This window comes from Salvelinus fontinalis, chromosome 29 (genome assembly GCF_029448725.1).
Source record: "Salvelinus fontinalis isolate EN_2023a chromosome 29, ASM2944872v1, whole genome shotgun sequence".
In the NCBI taxonomy this organism is placed as follows: Eukaryota; Metazoa; Chordata; class Actinopteri; order Salmoniformes; family Salmonidae; genus Salvelinus; species Salvelinus fontinalis.
Window position 1 is genome coordinate 24,708,431 of NC_074693.1, and position 18,790 is coordinate 24,727,220.

At 44.2% G+C, this 18,790-nt stretch overlaps 2 protein-coding genes across 4 annotated transcripts in view; one reads left to right on the forward strand and one right to left on the reverse strand.

The window, feature by feature from the left end:
- The first annotated feature begins 3,367 nt into the window (after window positions 1-3,367).
- Window positions 3,368-8,558, forward strand: LOC129827678 (CD40 ligand-like). Its single transcript, XM_055888733.1, has 5 exons — window positions 3,368-3,745; window positions 4,482-4,616; window positions 4,736-4,757; window positions 7,361-7,447; window positions 7,860-8,558. The coding sequence occupies exons 1-5, from the start codon at window positions 3,563-3,565 to the stop codon at window positions 8,225-8,227; spliced, it is 795 nt and encodes a 264-aa protein (XP_055744708.1). The 5' UTR covers window positions 3,368-3,562; the 3' UTR covers window positions 8,228-8,558.
- A 1,213-nt stretch (window positions 8,559-9,771) lies between these two features.
- The window catches only part of LOC129827679 (rho guanine nucleotide exchange factor 6-like), a 30,863-nt gene continuing 21,844 nt past the window's right edge, over window positions 9,772-18,790 (reverse strand). For 2 of the 3 annotated variants that reach the window (XM_055888734.1, XM_055888737.1), the window contains exons 15-22: window positions 18,404-18,519; window positions 17,985-18,149; window positions 16,997-17,017; window positions 16,086-16,179; window positions 15,151-15,252; window positions 14,840-14,939; window positions 12,539-12,593; window positions 9,772-12,370 (exon numbers count right to left, since the gene is read on the reverse strand). In XM_055888734.1, coding sequence (XP_055744709.1) covers window positions 12,248-12,370; window positions 12,539-12,593; window positions 14,840-14,939; window positions 15,151-15,252; window positions 16,086-16,179; window positions 16,997-17,017; window positions 17,985-18,149; window positions 18,404-18,519 — 776 coding nt within the window. In that variant the 3' untranslated portion in view covers window positions 9,772-12,247. The remainder of the gene's footprint in view (window positions 12,371-12,538; window positions 12,594-14,839; window positions 14,940-15,150; window positions 15,253-16,085; window positions 16,180-16,996; window positions 17,018-17,984; window positions 18,150-18,403; window positions 18,520-18,790) is intronic. The other variant, XM_055888735.1, reaches the window with a different exon arrangement.

The following is an 18,790-nucleotide window of genomic DNA, read 5'->3' on the forward strand; positions in this document are numbered from 1 at the left end:
ATTTCTATCAGCATGTTAAATGTGCAACCAGAGAAAAAGAGACGCGTACATCAGATTCTTCTGATGGCATTGAGGAGTACACAACATCAGTCATTGGCTTCATCAATAAGTGCATCGATGACGTCGTCCCCACAGTGACCGTACGTACATACCCCAACCAGAAGCCATGGATTACAGGCAACATCCGCACTGAGCTAAAGGCTAGAGCTGCTGCTTTCAAGGAGCGGGACTCTAACCCGGAAGCCTATAAGAAATCCCGCTAGGACCTCAGATGAACCATCAAATAGGCAAAGTGTTAATACAGGACTAAGATCGAATCGTACTACACCGGCTCCAACGCTCGTCGGATGTGGCAGGGCTTGCAAACCATTAGACTACAAAGGGAAGCACAGCCGAGAGCTGCCTAGTGACACAAGCCTACCAGATGAGCTAAACTACTTCTATGCTCACTTTGAGACAAATAACACAAACATGCATGAGAGCACCAGCTGTTCCGGATGACTGTGTGATCACGCTTTCCGTAGCCGATGTGAGTAAGACCTTTTAAACAGATTAACATTCACAAGGTCGCAGGGCCAGACGGATTACCAGGACGTGCACTGCGAGCATGCGCTGACCAACTGGCAAGTGTCTTCACTGACATCGTCAACCTCTCCCTGTCCGAGGTCTGTAATACCAACATGTTTTAAGGAGACCACCATAGTCCCTGTGCCCAAGAACACTAAGGTAACCTGCCTAAATGACTACCGACTCGTAGAACTCACATCTGTAGCCATGAAGTGCTTTAAATGGGTCACATCAACACCATTATCCCAGAAACTCTAGACCCACCCCGATTTGCATACCGCCCTAACAGATCCACAAGTGATGCAATCTCTATTGCACTCCACACTGCCCTTTCCCACCTGGACAAAAGGAACACCTGTGTGAGAATCCTATTCATTGATTACAACTCAGCGTTCAACACCATTGTGCCCTCAAAGCTCATCACTACGCTAAGGACCCTAGGACTAAACACCTCCCTCTGCATCTGGATCCAGGACTTCCTAACGGGCCGCCCCCAGGGGGTAAGGGTAGGTAACAACACATCCGCCACGCTGAACCTCAACACAGGGGCCCCACAGGGGTACGTGCTCAGTCCCCTCCTGCACTCCCTGTTTACTCATGACTTCACGGCCAGGCACAACTCCAACACCATCATTGAGTTTTCCTATGACACAACAGTGGTAGGCCTGATCACCGACAACGACGAGACAGCCTATAGGGAGGAAGTCAGAGACCTGGCCATGTGGTGCCAGGACAACAACCTCTCCCTCAATGTAATCAAGACAAAGGAGATGATTGTGGACTACAGGAAAAGGAGGACTGAGCACGCCCCCTTTCTCATCGACGGGGCTGTAGTGGAGCAGGTTGAGAGCTTCAAGTTCCTTGGTGTCCACATCACCAACAAACTAACATGGTTCAAGCACACCAAGACAGTCGTGAAGACTGAAATGATTTGGCATGGGTCCTCAGATCCTTAAAAGGTTCCACAGCTGCACCATCAAGGGCATCCTGACTGGTTCCATCACTGCCTGGTATGGCAACTGCTCGGCCTCCGACCGCAAGGCACTACAGAAGGTAGTGTGTACGGCCCGGTACATAACTGGGGCCAAGCTTCCTGCCACCCAGGACCTCTATACCAGGCAGTATCAGAGGAACGCCCTAAAAAATTGTCAGGCTCCAGCCACCCTAGTCATAGACTGTTCTCTCTGCTACCGCAGAGTGGAACCGGAGCACCAAGTCTAGGTCCTTGAGGCTTCTAAACAGCTTCTACCCCCAAGCCATAAGACTCCTGAACATCTAATCAAATAACTACACAGACAATTTGCATTGCCCCCCCTCCCCCCCCCCCCGTTTTACACTGCTGCTACTCTGTTATTATCTATGCATAGTCACTTTAATAACTCTACCTACATGTACATATTACCTCGACTAACCGGTGCCCTCGCACATTGACTCTATATACAGGAGGTACCGGTACAGTCTCACTATTGTTATTTTACTGCTGCTCTTTAACTACTTGTTACTTTTTCTTATTCATATTTTTTAAACTGCATTGTTGGTTAGGGGCTTGTAAATAAGCATTTCACTGTAAGGTGAACACACCTGTTGTATGTGACAAATACAATTTGATTTATTTGCTCTATTTTTTTGGATCAACTGATTCAGTGGAAGTATAGAAAAGAAATGACACATTTGTGAATCATATCCTGTGTGAGACGGTCAGAAAGGTTAGCCACCAGTTTTCACTTCCACTTTCTTTGCAGGGTGCAGTGTGTGATAAACAACCCAGCTTAAAATTCTAGGGGGAGAGAATGTTCTTGTAATGTTCTCCTGATGTTTGTGCCCATTTTTTCCTTTAGTTATGGGAACATTCTATGTATGTTAGCAAAAACCTCCGGAGAACATATTTAGCATGTTTTGGCATTAGACTTAAGAGAACATTCCCTTTCAAGGACATTCTCGTTAAAAAGAAGCGTTCGTACTACTTCCTATTCAAAGTGCTCTGAACAAATTGTCAAACAGAACATGGTTACCATGTTTACTGAATATCCTAAATTAATGTTCTAGACACGTGTCATGGGAACGTTGCAAGTACATGCCTAACCAATGATGTTTAAAACAAATGTGGTGGCATAGCAGGAAGATCAGATTAACCAAAGAGTTGTGAGTCTTAGGTGAGGACATGTGGAATAATAACTGTGGAATAATAACTGTATAAATGAACAATGTAATCATGTGTCAAATATGTAAGTTGAAAACATTGTATATTAAAAGCACTGTTTGTGTGGATGTCCCTAACCTTGACAACAGACAACGAGCTGTGAATGGATCAATGGTTCACCAATCAGGGTCTTGATGGGATCTGAAATGGTAAAAAATATATATTTGTCCTTTCAACTGTAAACCTATGAAAACGTTTGATTCAATTGAAATATCTAACATGCCCAACTCTAAACAGAAATATATAGATGCATCTCTAGGTGCTGGTTGAATTGTTTTCTGTCAGATGGACAAATTTCAGCCAAAAAGCCTTGGTCAGCAAATGCATTGATTGTGCAACATTCAAACTCTTCTTTAGGTGATTTCCATCAGCATTTCTATTAAGCTCTATCATATCACACACCAATCACTTCAAGAAAGGAACCTTTTGGAATCAGTCCCTGGGTAACGTGGACCTTTTGGAATCAGTCCCTGGGTAACGTGGACCTTTTGGAATCAGTCCCTGGGTAACGTGGACCTTTTGGAATCAGTCCCTGGGTAACGTGGACTGGAGAAGCCAACAGGTAAAAATGGGATTGTTTAGAGAGGTTGATGCATTCAAATCAAACTCAGACACAATGTACACACACACACACAGACATGCACTCAGAGGCACACACCTAAAAGTTGAGAGCTTCCGGGAAGTGGCATCTGAAGAACACACTTGCTAGTGACAGTCGACTGACAGTAGCTATTCAGAAGTGAATGGTGTGTGAAGGCAGCCAGACCTCCCCAGTGTAAATCTCTCTGCACCACCATGATCAACATGTACCAGACCAACCTGCCTCCACCACCGATCCCCCCCCGGCTAGGCTCTGTCAAGTCAGCACCAGGCCCGGGCCACAACAAACCTCTCCTCGGGTTCCTCATTGGTATGATAGTGCTCCAAATGCTGCTACTACTGGGGGGATTCACCTACCTGTACCACAAGGAAAACAAGGTAAGAACTCACCTTTCTAGATATGGTTATACATGTATTCGTTTCTTAGTGCCACGTTCAAAACTATCATAGATCATGGATACAAGTTTATTTTTGGTAACACTTTAATTGGATAAGTCCATCCGTGAATGCTCTACAGACTATCAATAGCATTTCAACTAACTGTCTACGAACACTAGTCCTTATCCTAACCTTTATTCTAAACCTAACCCTAACCTTAGCCAGCAGTTGCTTATGAACAGATAGTATGACCACCTGTAGAGCATATCTAGACGAACTATCCGGACTACCCAAATAAAGTGTGACCCGTTTAATTATTTTCTAGCTGAAATCTATCCTGAACTCTACTAGAGTGAGATACTGTTTGAATATGACTGCCGTCGGCTCTACGTGACATAGTATAGTGTGTTTTCAAAGAGCATTGTGGTTTACAGAGTAAGAGCGTCTTTTCAACATCTAAAGTATTTCAGTTTCAACCTAGGCCTACTATTCTTCAAGCACAGGAAACAACCTCCGTTATAAAACAATTAAAATAGGTTCATGAGAACATTTTCCATGATCAGAATAAACATTCAGCAGAAACATTTAGAAACAGCACATACAAAACAACTGCTTAGTCCTAACATGCTTCATGAGCTTGTCCTGATGTGAACTTGAAAGACACGTGTGATCCTCCTTAATCAGTGCTGATATTAAATATAATGTTAACATTAATTCCTGCTTTGTTTGGGCTCAGTATGACGAGGACTTTGAACACAAGTACCTGGATGACATGGTTGTCCTGAGGAGACTTGGGGAGTGTGAGAAAGACAGCCAGTCAATGCTGGACTGTGAGAAGCTTGTGGAGAAATACAAAAACATAATGGAAAAGGTAGGCTATGGTTTCTGAGACTCAAATTAAGATAGAGGTTTTAGGAGTACATTTGGAGAAGAAGAAATATGCAGTATTAACAGATAATTAAGCAATGCTATGCTCTCTCTCTCCTCAAGGTCTCAGAAGTGGAAGGAAAAGGTATGTCAAAATATTTAATTACATACAGTGAGCTCCAAAAGTATTGGGACAGTGACACATTTGTTGCTGTTTTGGCTCTGTACTCCTGCACTTTGGAGTACAAACTATTATCTTTCATTTGAGGGTATTTTCATCCATATCGGGTGAACCGTTTAGAGATGACAGACCTTTTGTATATAGTCTGCCCATTTTAGGGGACCAAGGGTATTGGGACAAATTCTCTTATGTGAATTAAAGTAGTACAATTTTAAGTATTTCGTCCCATATTCATAGCACGCAATGACTACATCAAGCTTGTGACTACACCTTTGTAGGATGCATTTGCTGTTTGTTTTGGTTGCGTTTCAGATTACGCTGTGCCCAATCGAAATTGCTGATAAATAATGTATTGTCTTACTTTTATTGTAAATAAGAATAGAATATGTTTCTAAACACTTCTGCATTAAAGTGGATGCTACCATGATTACAGATAATCCTGAATGAATCGTGGATAATGATGAGTGAGAAAGTTAGACACACAATTATCATACCTCCCCAAAAAACAATGCTAAAAACAACTGCCATTGTAATGGTGAGAGGTTAGCATGTCTTGGGGGTATGACAGTTGTGCGACTCCACAATGACACAATACATTATTTACCATTCATTATTATTGGGCACAAAATAATCTGAAACACAACCAAAAACAAACAGCAAATGCATCCAACAAGTGTGTCACAAGCTTGGATGTACTTAATTCATTGCATGCTAGAAATATGGGACCAAATACTTAACTTTTGACTACTTTAATACATAAGTGAATTTGTCCCAATACTTTTGGTACCCTAAAATGGGTGGAGTATGTACAAAAAGTGCTGTAATTTCTAAGCAGTTCACCCAATATGGATGAACATATCCTGAAATTAAAGCTGACTGTCTGCACTTTAACCTCAGTCAGTGTATCACTTCAAATCCAAAGTGCTGGAGTACAGAGCCAAAACAACAACATGTGTCACCGTCCAAATACACTGCTCCAAAAAATAAAGGGAACACTTAAACAACACAATGTAACTCCAAGTCAATCACACTTCTGTGGAATCAAACTGTCCACTTAGGAAGCAACACTGATTGACAATAAATTTCACATGCTGTTGTGCAAATGGAATAGACAACAGGTGGAAATTATAGGCAATTAGCAAGACACCCCCAATAAAGGAGTGGTTCTGCAGGTGGTGAACACAGACCACTTCTCAGTTCCTATGCTTCCTGGCTGATGTTTTGGTCACTTTTGAAGGCTGGCGGTGCTTTCACTCTAGTGGTAGCATGAGACGGAGTCTACAACCCACACAAGTGGCTCAGGTAGTGCAGCTCATCCAGGATGGCACATCAATGCGAGCTGTGGCAAGAAGGTTTGCTGTGTCTGTCATCGTAGTGTCCAGAGCATGGAGGCGCTACCAGGAGACAGGCCAGTACATCAGGAGACATGGAGGAGGCCGTAGGAGGGCAACAACCCAGCAGCAGGACCGCAACCTCCGCCTTTGTGCAAGGAGGAGCAGGAGGAGCACTGTCAGAGCCCTGCAAAATGACCTCCAGCAGGCCACAAATGTGCATGTGTCTGCTCAAACGGTCAGAAACAGACTCCATGAGGGTGGTATGAGGGCCCGACGTCCACAGGTGGGGGTTGTGCTTACAGCCCAACACTGTGCAGGACGTTTGGCATTTGCCAGAGAACACCAAGATTGGCAAATTCGCCACTGGTGCCTTGTGCTCTTCACAGATGAAAGCAGGTTCACACTGAGCACATGTGACAGACATGACAGAGTCTGGAGACGCCGTGGAGAACGTTCTGCTGCCTGCAACATCCTCCAGCATGACCGGTTTGGCGGTGGGTCAGTCATGGTGTGTGGTGGCATTTCTTTGGGGGGGTCGCACAGCCCTCCATGTGCTCGCCAGAGGTAGCCTGACTGCCATTAGGTACCGAGATGAGATCCTCAGACCCCTTGTGAGACCATATGCTGGTGCGGTTGGCCCTGGGTTCCTCCTAATGCAAGACAATGCTAGACCTCATGTGGCTGGAGTGTGTCAGCATTTCCTGCAAGAGGAAGGCATTGATGCTATGGACTGGATGTCATCATGTCTCGCTCCATCCACCAACGCCACGTTGCACCACAGACTGTCCAGGAGTTGGCGGATGCTTTAGTCCAGGTCTGGGAGGAGATCCCTCAGGAGACCATCCGCCAACTCACCAGGAGCATGCCCAGGCGTTGTAGGGAGGTCATACAGGCACGTGGAGGCCACACACACTACTGAGCCTCATTTTGACTTGTTTTAAGGACATTACATCAAAGTTGGATCAGCCTGTAGTGTGGTTTTCCACTTTAATTTTTGTGTGATTTTGTTGTCAGCACATTCAACTATGTAAAGAAAAAAGTATTTAATAAGAATATTTCATTCATTCAGATCTAGGATGTGTTATTTTAGTGTTCCCTTTATTTTTTTGAGCAGTATACTTTTGGAGCTCTTTATATGTGTTCCTGTACTTCACCTGCTTTACTTGCCACACTGTCAGCAGAGAACCTCCTATTCTGAGAGGGTGAAGACTGACTGTCTGTTCTCCTTTTCAGCTGTCAAACTCACTGGGGGTTTGCTCTCGAATGGAGCCATGGCACGCATGATAGTCAAGCAACCTGTGGTTGGTGCACTCCCTTCATGTAAGAGATGTTACTTATCACGAACATTCTTGGTTTGTCTTTTTCCTATGGAATTGCAGCCTCAATTCAAGATAAGAGTGTCAGTATGAGGTACTACATAAAACCATGACTACAAGGAACACTTAACTAATGTAAGCAGTAAAATCTGATTCAAACAAAAGAACTACACCTTATGGAACAGCGCCGACAGTGAAGACACACACACACGCTAACACATACACACATCGATTTTGTATTGTAGATATGTTGTAGTAGCGTAATAATGTATTGCGAAGTGTAACGTTTGAACTGTATGTACATTTCCTTAATGTTGCTGGACCCCAGGAAGAGTAGCTGCTGCTGCTTTGGCAGAAGCTAATGGGGATCCATAATAAATGCAAATTCTTAAAAGATAAATTGTTTGGTTGAACAGCAAAGTATCTGGAGTGGAACATAGGCCACTCAGTGCTGAGGAACGTCCAGTACTTCAAGTCCAGCTGGCTGAAGGTTCAGCAGTCTGGAGACTACGACATTTACTCCCAGGTGACCTTCTCCAAATGGCACCCCAAAACCCCTCTGGCCAGCCGGGTGAAGCTGAGGAAGGGGGAGATAGGAGAGGAGAAGAACCTGATGACAGCCTACTGCAGCCTGGGGGACCAGAATCGTACAGACGTGTGTACAGCCTTCCAGGGAGGAGTGTTTAGTCTGGAGCCTGAAGACCAGATCTCTGTGTGGGTGACGGACCCCAGCCTGGTCAACTATGAGGAGGGGACGACCACCTTTGGATTATATAAACTGTAGGCTAGACATTACCTACAGTATGGAGAAGATGGACTCTATTACTTTGGATTATTACTGTATTGGAGTGATAGGTGGAATCAAAGCCCTGCGTGCTGTTGGATTTGGTACAGGACTGATCACAGATCTGTTCATGGACTACAATTTGAACATCTTTCTAAAAAAAGGCCATGGTGAAAAGGAATCCCTGGAACTTATCGCTGTTGATTGGATAACCTGCTCTCCCTGCCCCCACAATGTTAGATATGAATATTCATTTCTAAGAATATGGCAATGACTGTGTATTTATTGTGACGGATGGTGTCTGTATAGTTAATAAATTATTATATTTTAATTTAAAACGTGCTTGATTATTTGAATTAAAAATAACCATATCTCTGTGGTAAGTTTCCAATTGGTTTGTCGCATACAGTATCATCTCAGTGCTTGGAACTGACGCAACCCGTGAAACCTTTATTTCCACAAGCCCCCCCGCAATTTCGTGGGTTGCTAAGCATAATTATCAAACTAAATGGTGTGTTGTTTGACTCATCACCACAGACAAATGTCATGTACTTTATGGTTATGGTCCCCAACAACTTATGAAACCAAGTTGGAAAAAAAAGAAAAAGTGTCTCACGCAAACCTTCTGCAGCAATGTTGCATCCCCTCACAACAAATGCTGCAGTAACCTCTAGAATTAGCACCAGAGCAAAAAGCTCTGTGCAACAAAACCAGACAGGTCTAATGAAAATCAGTGCGTTTCATGGGGATGCTGTGACAGCAATATGGAGGTCTTCACACAGGGCACTAAGCCATTTTGTATACTGTAGTAACAGCTACTCCAGGGGTATTCAAATCTTACCCTACGACAGCGCTTCCCAAACTCGGTCCTGGGGACCCAAAGGGGTGAACGTTTTCTTTTTGTCTGTAGCGTTACACAGCCGATTAATTAAAAAAAAAGAATCAAAGCTCGATGATGAGTTGATTATTTTAATCAGATGTGTAGAGCTAGCCAAAACGTGCCCCCCTTGGGGTCCCCAGGACACAGTTTGGGAAACGCTGCCCCACGAGGTCCGGAGTACTGCTGTCTTTCTGTTCTACCTGAATTAATTGCACCATCTTGTCCCAGGTCTAAATCAGTCCTGATTTAGAGGGGAAGAATTAAAGAGCAGTGAAACTGGCTTTCAGGTTTCGATTGGGATTTCAGGGATACAATGACTAATCTGGTTTATAAAAATAGTACGAACGTATGGCGACAAACTCCACACAGCCCTGCCGTCATATAGACCATTCCACTCCAGAGGTAGAGGAGTTGTTGAGCTGCATGGAAAGAGTACGTCTACAGAGCAGAGGTGCAGCGTACCCTGTCAGGAGGTGAAGTGGCTTTCACAGGATGTCATCTTTACACAGTCATTCCATCCCGTCATGGGTCTCTCTCAACATACGCTAGTCACTGTAGCGTGGTCTATGTACCTGTGCAATCACTCAGAAGTGGAGAACAGGTGGAACGCAGTTTACCAATGGACTTTTCCAGCATGAAAGAGAAACTGATGAATCACAACGGATCAAGTTTGATTTTTATTAAAAGAATGACCATACTGAAAACATGACAGTATGCCGCCACTAGAAGGAAGAAAATGCCTTACAACAGAGTTATAATTTGCGTCAAACAACTTTTTCAAATGATACACATGGAGTGGTCTGCCGACAAGTCGTCATGAGCAGGATGGAACAGTCCAAGTGCTCGCTTAGGCTATCAGGCATTGGAAACTTTAAGACACTTTATGAAGAAAACAAAATGCATTGATTAAAATATTGATGGTAAAAATAATCTCAGCAATAAAACAAACAATACTGAAAGACATTTGTACAGGTGACAAAACATGTGGAGTTGACCTGACAGACCGTGGGACCTGAACACAACAGCTTGTAACAGTATACTGCTATACATCAGGACTACAGAGAACACAGTGGCCAGGAAACAGGGACAAGGCAATAGGCCCATTTGGTTAAGGGGGTGAAAGAGTCATCATCACTGTACATTAACAGAGATACGTTTCTTTATACATTCTGGTCTACTGCCCAACTGACTGTCTCAGAGTGCCACTAAAGTAAAAACAGTCATACTGAAGTGGTCATTGCATTTTCTTGAAGTTCCTACCTTCACTCTGCACTATGAGGTTGACATCAGGTCCTACAGTGCATACACTGCACGTCATCCTGGGAGGAAGTGCTGTGATTCAACTGAATAATCTTTCACCTAAGGCCTTGACATAAGGCATCAAAGCCCGGTTCACATTGAATTGTTACACAACCCTTGCCTGTCCCCATGATCGTCTAAACAGTGCCATCAGCCCCATTGAAAATGGGAAACATGACAGAAAACCTGTGCATGTAAATCCCTGCCACTTCCTCTGTACCTCATAACTTAATCCACTGTGATCAGGAGGCCCTTGATCCCACTACTCAAACTTTACACTCTCCATCAACACAATCAAAGTGGGGACATATCTCCTCTGCATTAACTCATGAGAAAGAAGCATAAGAATGACAGACCAGGGACGAAATTTACAAACCGTCCAAGAAACGGATCATCTTTGTTCCCTTTTAGACCATAATTAGTTAAGATTTAAAAAAAAATGGACAGGAGGGTCCTGATCCTAGAACAGCAGTCCTACTCAGACACTCTGAAAATGGGCGCAGGACACTGATGCAATGAGACTTCCTTGGAATGTAACCCTAACTCACATTGTGGGACACAGTTTACGACGTACAAATAACATTGTTCCTGTGGTACCAAATTTTTTAAATCAAAATGGCTTGTGTTTTGTCTTCCCCAATGGACAATGCCAAATAAATAAAGGTCACTTTTTAAAAAATCCTTAGGTTATCATTCTGTAGAGGTGGTTTCTGCGGTGCGGGTTGGTTTAAGGCAGAAACCCAGAGACCGCCCCAATTGGGTTCCCAGTACCATATAACCTACATACAATACACACGTCTCTACCTACATAATGAAATGTTTTCATGGAAAATAAATAAGCAATATAAATTCTTTAACTCCCGAATAAAGCAAAGCTATGTATTATTAGTACATGTATTTAATTGTTATATCGTTTTGGTAAGAAAGTATAGGCCACACCGTTGTCATCTTTACATGTGTCTATTTTATACGCAATACACCATATACGGGTATTCTATTTGTTATATATCTATATCCCTGAAAGCTTTGGCCTATATATTGATCGTCACATCTAATGTGTGACAATATCATAAAAATACTGTACATCCATGCAGATTGTAAGAAACACAGTCAAGGACATTATTCACTAAAGTTAACACCAGCGTGGATATGAGCGGTATTGAAATCCACTTACCATGAGCTAGAGGACTGTTTGATAGTTCATGGATAGGTCTCACCCATCTGAAATGAAAAGCTAAAGCTTTGAGGACTATGAAATAGCTTGGAGACGCAGAGTCTCACGTCTTGAACGTGCATTCTCAAAATGCCAATGATGTTCACTAAAGCTCGACGCAAGCCTCGCTCTTTCCCAACAAGGCTGCAGGGGGTGTCCTCAACACCAAAATAAAGAAACAGTGCTGTAACAGACGAAGAGTGGGACAGATGAGCCCTAGTTATGGCTGAGGGAGTCGCTCTCCTGCTGAAACAAGTGCATGCAAGAGAACACTCCATTGAACTGAAAGATGGCTTCTCGTTCCCATTAGATGTTCTATTGAAAATGTAGACACAGTAGTCCACAGTGGCGATGCAGCTGGTGACACTAGAGCAGTAGTTCTTTCTCCTTTGTCCAAAATGCTTCCATCAGAGTTGACCAGTGCCAGTAGACGGGAGGCAATCAATCAGAATTTTCGCTTCTGGTTATTCCCCCCCCTCCAAGCATCAGACCAGAGAGTTGCTCTAACCATTGTCCAGATACATGAATCCAACCCTTCTGTGTTGTAGGGATTGAAGGCAGTCACACACAGTCGCACACACACACACGGGCTAGGTAGGTAGGTAGTTGGGTAGGTATGGGGAGTTGTTCAGTGCCCTCCATCCTCCCAGGTACAGTCGTTCTTCTGCTTGGCCAGCTTCCTGACCACTCTCTCCAGCTCCTTACGAGACTTCTGCTCCTCCTCCAGACAATGCTTCATCCACTTATTCTCCTGACAAGACCCATACAAGTTAAATATTACACAGCACAGATGTGAGAACACACCTACACCCACAAGTATGAACCCACACAAACCACAATTACCCACTACACCAACACTACTTAACAAAAATGGCTTGTCAGCCTTTACATTTCTCAGAGTGAACAATTCTTGTTTTACCTTCTTTAATTCATGGACCTCATCCTTTAAAGCATATACTGCATCAACCAGACTCCTGCCAGTGCAGAAACAAAAAGGTTATCAGAAAGTGGGACAGCAGCATATCTTCATGTCACATTATGTTCTTTGACAAAGGCTTTGGGATTTGAGTGTTCCAGGCAGTCGAACATAATTTCACAAATATTGACGAGGCAATTTCTTGCTTCTCAATGTTCAAGGTAAAACCACCACTTGCTAATACCTTAACGTTATTATGTAAAGAAATACATTTCTTAATTTTAACTGGATTAATACATACCACAGATTTGAAAAAGCATCGTATTAGATGTGTTGAAACGACCACCTAAACAAAACTAACTGCAGATCCATGTCATACACAGGAGGGCTGGGCGATATGGCCAGGTGATATACATAATACTCTGAGTAAAAGACAATGTTTTGGGATTTTCACCCTCCAGACATTATTTCCTAGAGGTCTTAATGATGAAATGCCTATGTATGTTATGTTGTAAATGTGAACATTTAGGATGACTCTGACGTTTTTCTTGCGCTGTAGCCGATGATTTATGAAAACTTGCTTGGTAGGTCGATGTCCTCATTGTGTATAATACGTTTAACGTACACACTATTTCAAATATTTATGAAATACACATTGTTATATTGGTAGCACTTATTTGTTCTCTTGACTCCAACCCCATTCGATGCGTGGAACGGATGTGGGTGGAGCCATGTCTACATAAGTGCTAAGGCAGTGTGTCTGATACATAAAGCTTATTAAAGAGCGGCGACACTATCAAGAGCGGCGACACTATCAAGAGCGGCGACACTATCAAGAGCGGCGACACTATCAAGAGCGGCGACACTATCAAGAGCGGCGACACTATCAAGAGCGGCGACACTATCAAGAGCGGCGCGGCGACACTATCAAGAGCGGCGCGGCGACACTATCAAGAGCGGCGACACTATCAAGAGCGGCGACACTATCAAGAGCGGCGACACTATCAAGAGCGGCGACACTATCAAGAGCGGCGACACTATCAAGAGCGGCGACACTATCAAGAGCGGCGACACTATCAAGAGCGGCGACACTATCAAGAGCGGCGACACTATCAAGAGCGGCGACACTATCAAGAGCGGCGACACTATCAAGAGCGGCGACACTATCAAGAGCGGCGACACTATCAAGAGCGGCGACACTATCAAGAGCGGCGACACTATCAAGAGCGGTGCGGCGACACTATCAAGAGCGGTGCGGCGACACTATCAAGAGCGGTGACACTATCAAGAGCGGTGACACTATCAAGAGCGGTGACACTATCAAGAGCGGTGACACTATCAAGAGCGGTGACACTATCAAGAGCGGTGACACTATCAAGAGCGGTGACACTATCAAGAGCGGTGACACTATCAAGAGCGGTGACACTATCAAGAGCGGTGACACTATCAAGAGCGGTGACACTATCAAGAGCGGTGCGGTGACACTATCAAGAGCGGTGCGGTGACACTATCAAGAGCGGTGCGGTGACACTATCAAGAGCGGTGCGGTGACACTATCAAGAGTGGCGACACTATCAAGAGCGGCGACACTATCAAGAGCGGCGACACTATCAAGAGCGGCGACACTATCAAGAGCGGTGCGGTGACACTATCAAGAGCGGCGACACTATCAAGAGCGGTGCGGTGACACTATCAAGAGCGGCGACACTATCAAGAGTGGTGCGGAGACACTATAAAGAGCGGCGACACTATCAAGAGTGGTGCGGTGACACTATCAAGAGCGGCAACACTGTCAAGAGCGGTGCGGTGACACTATCAAGAGCGGCGACACTGTCAAGAGCGGTGCGGTGACACTATCAAGAGCGGTGCGGTGACACTATCAAGAGCGGCGACACTATCAAGAGCGGTGCGGTGACACTATCAAGAGTGGTGACACTATCAAGAGTGGCGACACTATCAAGAGTGGCGACAGTATCAAGAGTGGCGACACTATCAAGAGTGGTGTGCAGGTTTCTCATTTTATTCAACTGTTACCATGCACCTGCAACAAAGACAGCTAGATGTGCGAGTGCCTTTTGAATTCTGGCCAATATATCATATTTTTCACATTTTTGACGGTATTTTATGTTTTTAATAATAAAAAAGTTCTAAAATATACTTTGAGTAGTTCATGATCTTAGGGGGCAACAAATAAGTGATTTCAAATGAGTCTTTCTCCATTCTGATGGTATACCGCCCCGCCCTAACACACAGTGTTGTAATGGTTTAATAAACGTCTATTCTCCTGAGTGGTGGCCATCTTACTTTTCCTCTATGCTTGTCTGACCGTTGTTCTTCATCTCCTCCACCATGATCTTCTCTTCCTCTGGCAGCAGGACCTGAGGGACACACACTTTCCTCACCGCTGCAGAAAGACACAATAACACACATGTAAGTCTGAGTCATTGCCATGCCTATCTATGGGCCATTAAAGGTGTGACACACACACCTTGTACCTGTTGAAATAAATGATTTGTCTGTATAACACACACATCTATGACAGGTTGAAAATAATCACTCACACACAGATGCATACAAGTGCGCGTGCCCACAGACAGACACTCTCTTCAGCTCACCTGTGCTGGCTTGATGCTGGCTGGCATGATGCTGGCTGGCCCCTGTGCAGTAGGCCTCGATCACCTTCAGAATCTGGGCATCCTCCTCCAGAGCAGCTGTACCTGTCAATCAAAGGCACACAGGGGAAACTGGGAGTCAGAAGCCTTCTGAACCACAAAGACTGACTTTAAATTACAACATTCAACTGACACACAGACCTGACAGACAGACAGGAACAACTGATTTAGCTGCTTAATCTCTATGGTAACTGTCTGTGTGTCTGCTACAGATGGTCAGTTCCCCTCTCATTGTTCCAGTTACTTTAAATTAACTGTCTAGTTTTTCCAGATTTCTATTAAATATGACCTATAATTAATTACAATATGAGTGAAATAGTTTTCCTTCCAATAAATGGTAATGAAATGTGTTTAAAAGCAGCTTTTCTGTGTTAGAATGGTTAAGGGCTACAACAGAATGGTGTCTACCGTCATTAAAAATATTAAATGGCAAAAGCTGATTGGCCAGCTCAGCCAACTTGACATCACGTTAAATGAGGAAACAGCAAGCATTTTTAAACAGTCTGTTTGAGTAGTATTTTTCCCCCCCGAAGTGTTTTTATTTTATTTACACTTTGGCCAAAAATATGAGTATAGGATGAGTCAACAACATTATTTGGGTATGAGTTAACGGACTATGAACTTCAAAAAGTGAGATTTTACTGGACAGTTACTAGGAGCTGGATGTCTCACCTAGCGATGACACTGAATGTGTGAGGTACCATAAACCACGTGAGACATGCGTTTTGAGTTACACTGGAGTGTGGATTCACAGTGAGAGAAATGAGTTAATTGTTTAGGCAGCGGCTGTATTTTGCCACGCAGAGTGTGAATCTGTGCTTTCCTTGGTGGCAACACATTTATGGTTTCATTTCCTAGAGTGGAATGATCAAACCTACTTTTCCGTAAGAGGAACTCATCATCGGAATGTTTTCTTTCTGCTCTGCGTTTTGGGAAGAAATTCTTAATGGGCCCAGAGCTCTTACTGGAGTCCTGTAGGAGTGACAGAACTGTTAGGAGGGTACGGTACACAGAGTCATAGCCAACACAGTGACACACACCTTCAAGCCAGGGGGAAAAACATCACAGTAAATGCAAGCCTACAGTAACACACACACATTGCCTCCATAGACGAAAACATACACGGTGACAAAGTCTTAGAAGTTCCACAAGCATGGGACAGCAGTAACCAAAGAAACCTGGGGCATGTTCATTAGGGCACGCAACAGGAAAATAAAATTATAATTTCTTATTGGAGAATTTAAGTAGCCACTCCCCGTTTCAGTCAGGTTTCTTCCATTTGGTGCCTAATGAACACAACCCTGGTATTAATTTTAAACAGTTTACTTTTAGAAACAAAAATTGTCCCCTCCGAGTCATTAATTAACACATTTTGTTTTTAGCACAACCATGTCACACAAACCCTCTTTTATGTAACCCCTCCCATTTTCAAACCTGTAAATTGCCATTTATTCTATGCTAGCCAAGGTGCAACAAGAAGCAGCTTCGTTGAAAATACACATTAATTTATGCACAATGTGTCCATCTCAATAAAGATGTGTGGGATGAGTGTTTCTGCATCAACTTCTACTTGTATCCGTTACCTAGAAATAACTTTGTGTTACCTAGAAAACAGAACGTCTGCCAGAGGCTCTTGGTGAGTACGGGGATAAAAGACAGACAAGGCAGCAGAGAACACAGGAAACCAACAGCTTACAACAGAGGAAGAGGCAAACAGAGCAATGACATGCCACTTCAGCACATGCACGCACACATCCACACAGAAGGAGAGCGATAGATCTAGCCTCACCTTCAAGATAGAAGACATCCTCTACAGCAGCCAGTATGGAGATAGAGACAGAGAGATAGATAGATATATAGAGAGAGATGCATGAGAAGAAAAAAAAAAAAGTGGGAGAAATTAGATCAGGTTGAACGGTGAAAATGTCAGTACCCCCCCTCATCCTGCAGTATGAGGAAAACAGAGTGATGATTCCACAGAGAAAAAGAGAGGGAAAGGGGAGATGCATTCTCCAGAGAGGTAGAGGAGACCCCAGCTAATAGCTGCTTTAACCCTGGGGGCATAGAGCATAGTGGGTAATGCTGCACTCTAGCTTTAGAATATCGTGAAATCTCACCACAAATGACCTATTTTCAACCTACGTCATTGTACGTAACGTCTTTCTGTCAACGTTTTAATGGATCTCAGGAATCCGCAAAACGATAACCATTTTTTAAGAGGACTATTCTGGCAAAATAAATGGTCAGTGACCAAGCTCGACCTCACCGCACACTGACCACTTCCCGACCCTGTGGAGTAGCAGCTGGTGCAGCCCACCACCAGGTCGACTTGACAGCCAGACAAACGCCATTCAAAAGACAAGTCTGTACCGGAATGAATGTAGTTACTTATCACCAACACAACCCCCCCACCTTGTCTATACACTGTTTCTATATAGATTCGTTGACCCCCGTTTGCCTACTCATCTGGTAAGAGCTCTGCCCACTCAAACAGCTATATCTGACAGGGTTTTTCCATGGACCCGTTACACTCATGTTACTGTAAAAGACAAAGCAGTGCCATTTACCCCAGGCTCCGAATATACTTAGTGGGTGCAGGCTTTGTCCTAACCCAGCAATATATCCTGATTCAAGTAATCAGCTATTCATCAAGAACCTGAATAGCTCCAGACTCTAGAGGGTTAGTGCTGGGCTGGAACAAAACCCTGCACCTCTCAGGTATCAAGACTGAAGAACAAAGAGATAGATGGATATTCTGTAGGTCTGGGTTGGCCTACCTCCTTGTAGCCCAGTGCAGCGGAGGGCTTGAGAGGTGGGGCGGGGCGCAGGCAGCTCAGGGACCAGGGCTTGGTGGTCTTGGGGGGCTCCAGGGGTCCCCGGTTGGCCTGGCAGGGGGTGCTGAAGCTGGGCAGGTGAGTGGGGGTGCCCAGCATACTGACCGGCTTTCAGTCAGAGAGATGGGATGTGTGAGGTTCAATGCAAGTGCCAGCCATGTGTGAAGTACAGTGGATGTTCAAATGGTTCAGCGCAATGCGAGTTCTGGATACATGTGAAGTGGTGTAGATGTTTTCATACTATGATACTAAGTCTAGAGGGAAATACAGCACAGCCATTTTGTTTAGTGAACATTCTCTATGCAACGGCACTTTCTGCATCTTTTCAAACAGAAATCATGAACAGTGTGCCATGTCTTTACCTTGATAACGGTGCCCACGGGGCTGGCTCCTTCGCTGTAGGCATGGAGATGGTCCAGCCACTCCTGCAGCTCCTGGGGGTTACTGCAGAACACTGTGACGCGATCCATCGTGCTTCCTGCAACACACACACACACTTCAGTGGGTTGCACTTTGCAGGGAAGATTCAGGCTAGGTTACCTAGAGATAGGGCTGGGTAAAACTGTTAGCAAGACGTTTCGTAAAGCCCATATGTAGGGCACCTGGCATGAATCATAAATGTCCACCATGACAGCTGGCGAGTCGCGACTGGATGAAAAACTGGATTATGGTGTCATGGTTAAAAAATTAAATAAAAACTGTTAGCCAATCATAGCCTGTGTCCTGCGGCAAGTATATAAGACAACTAG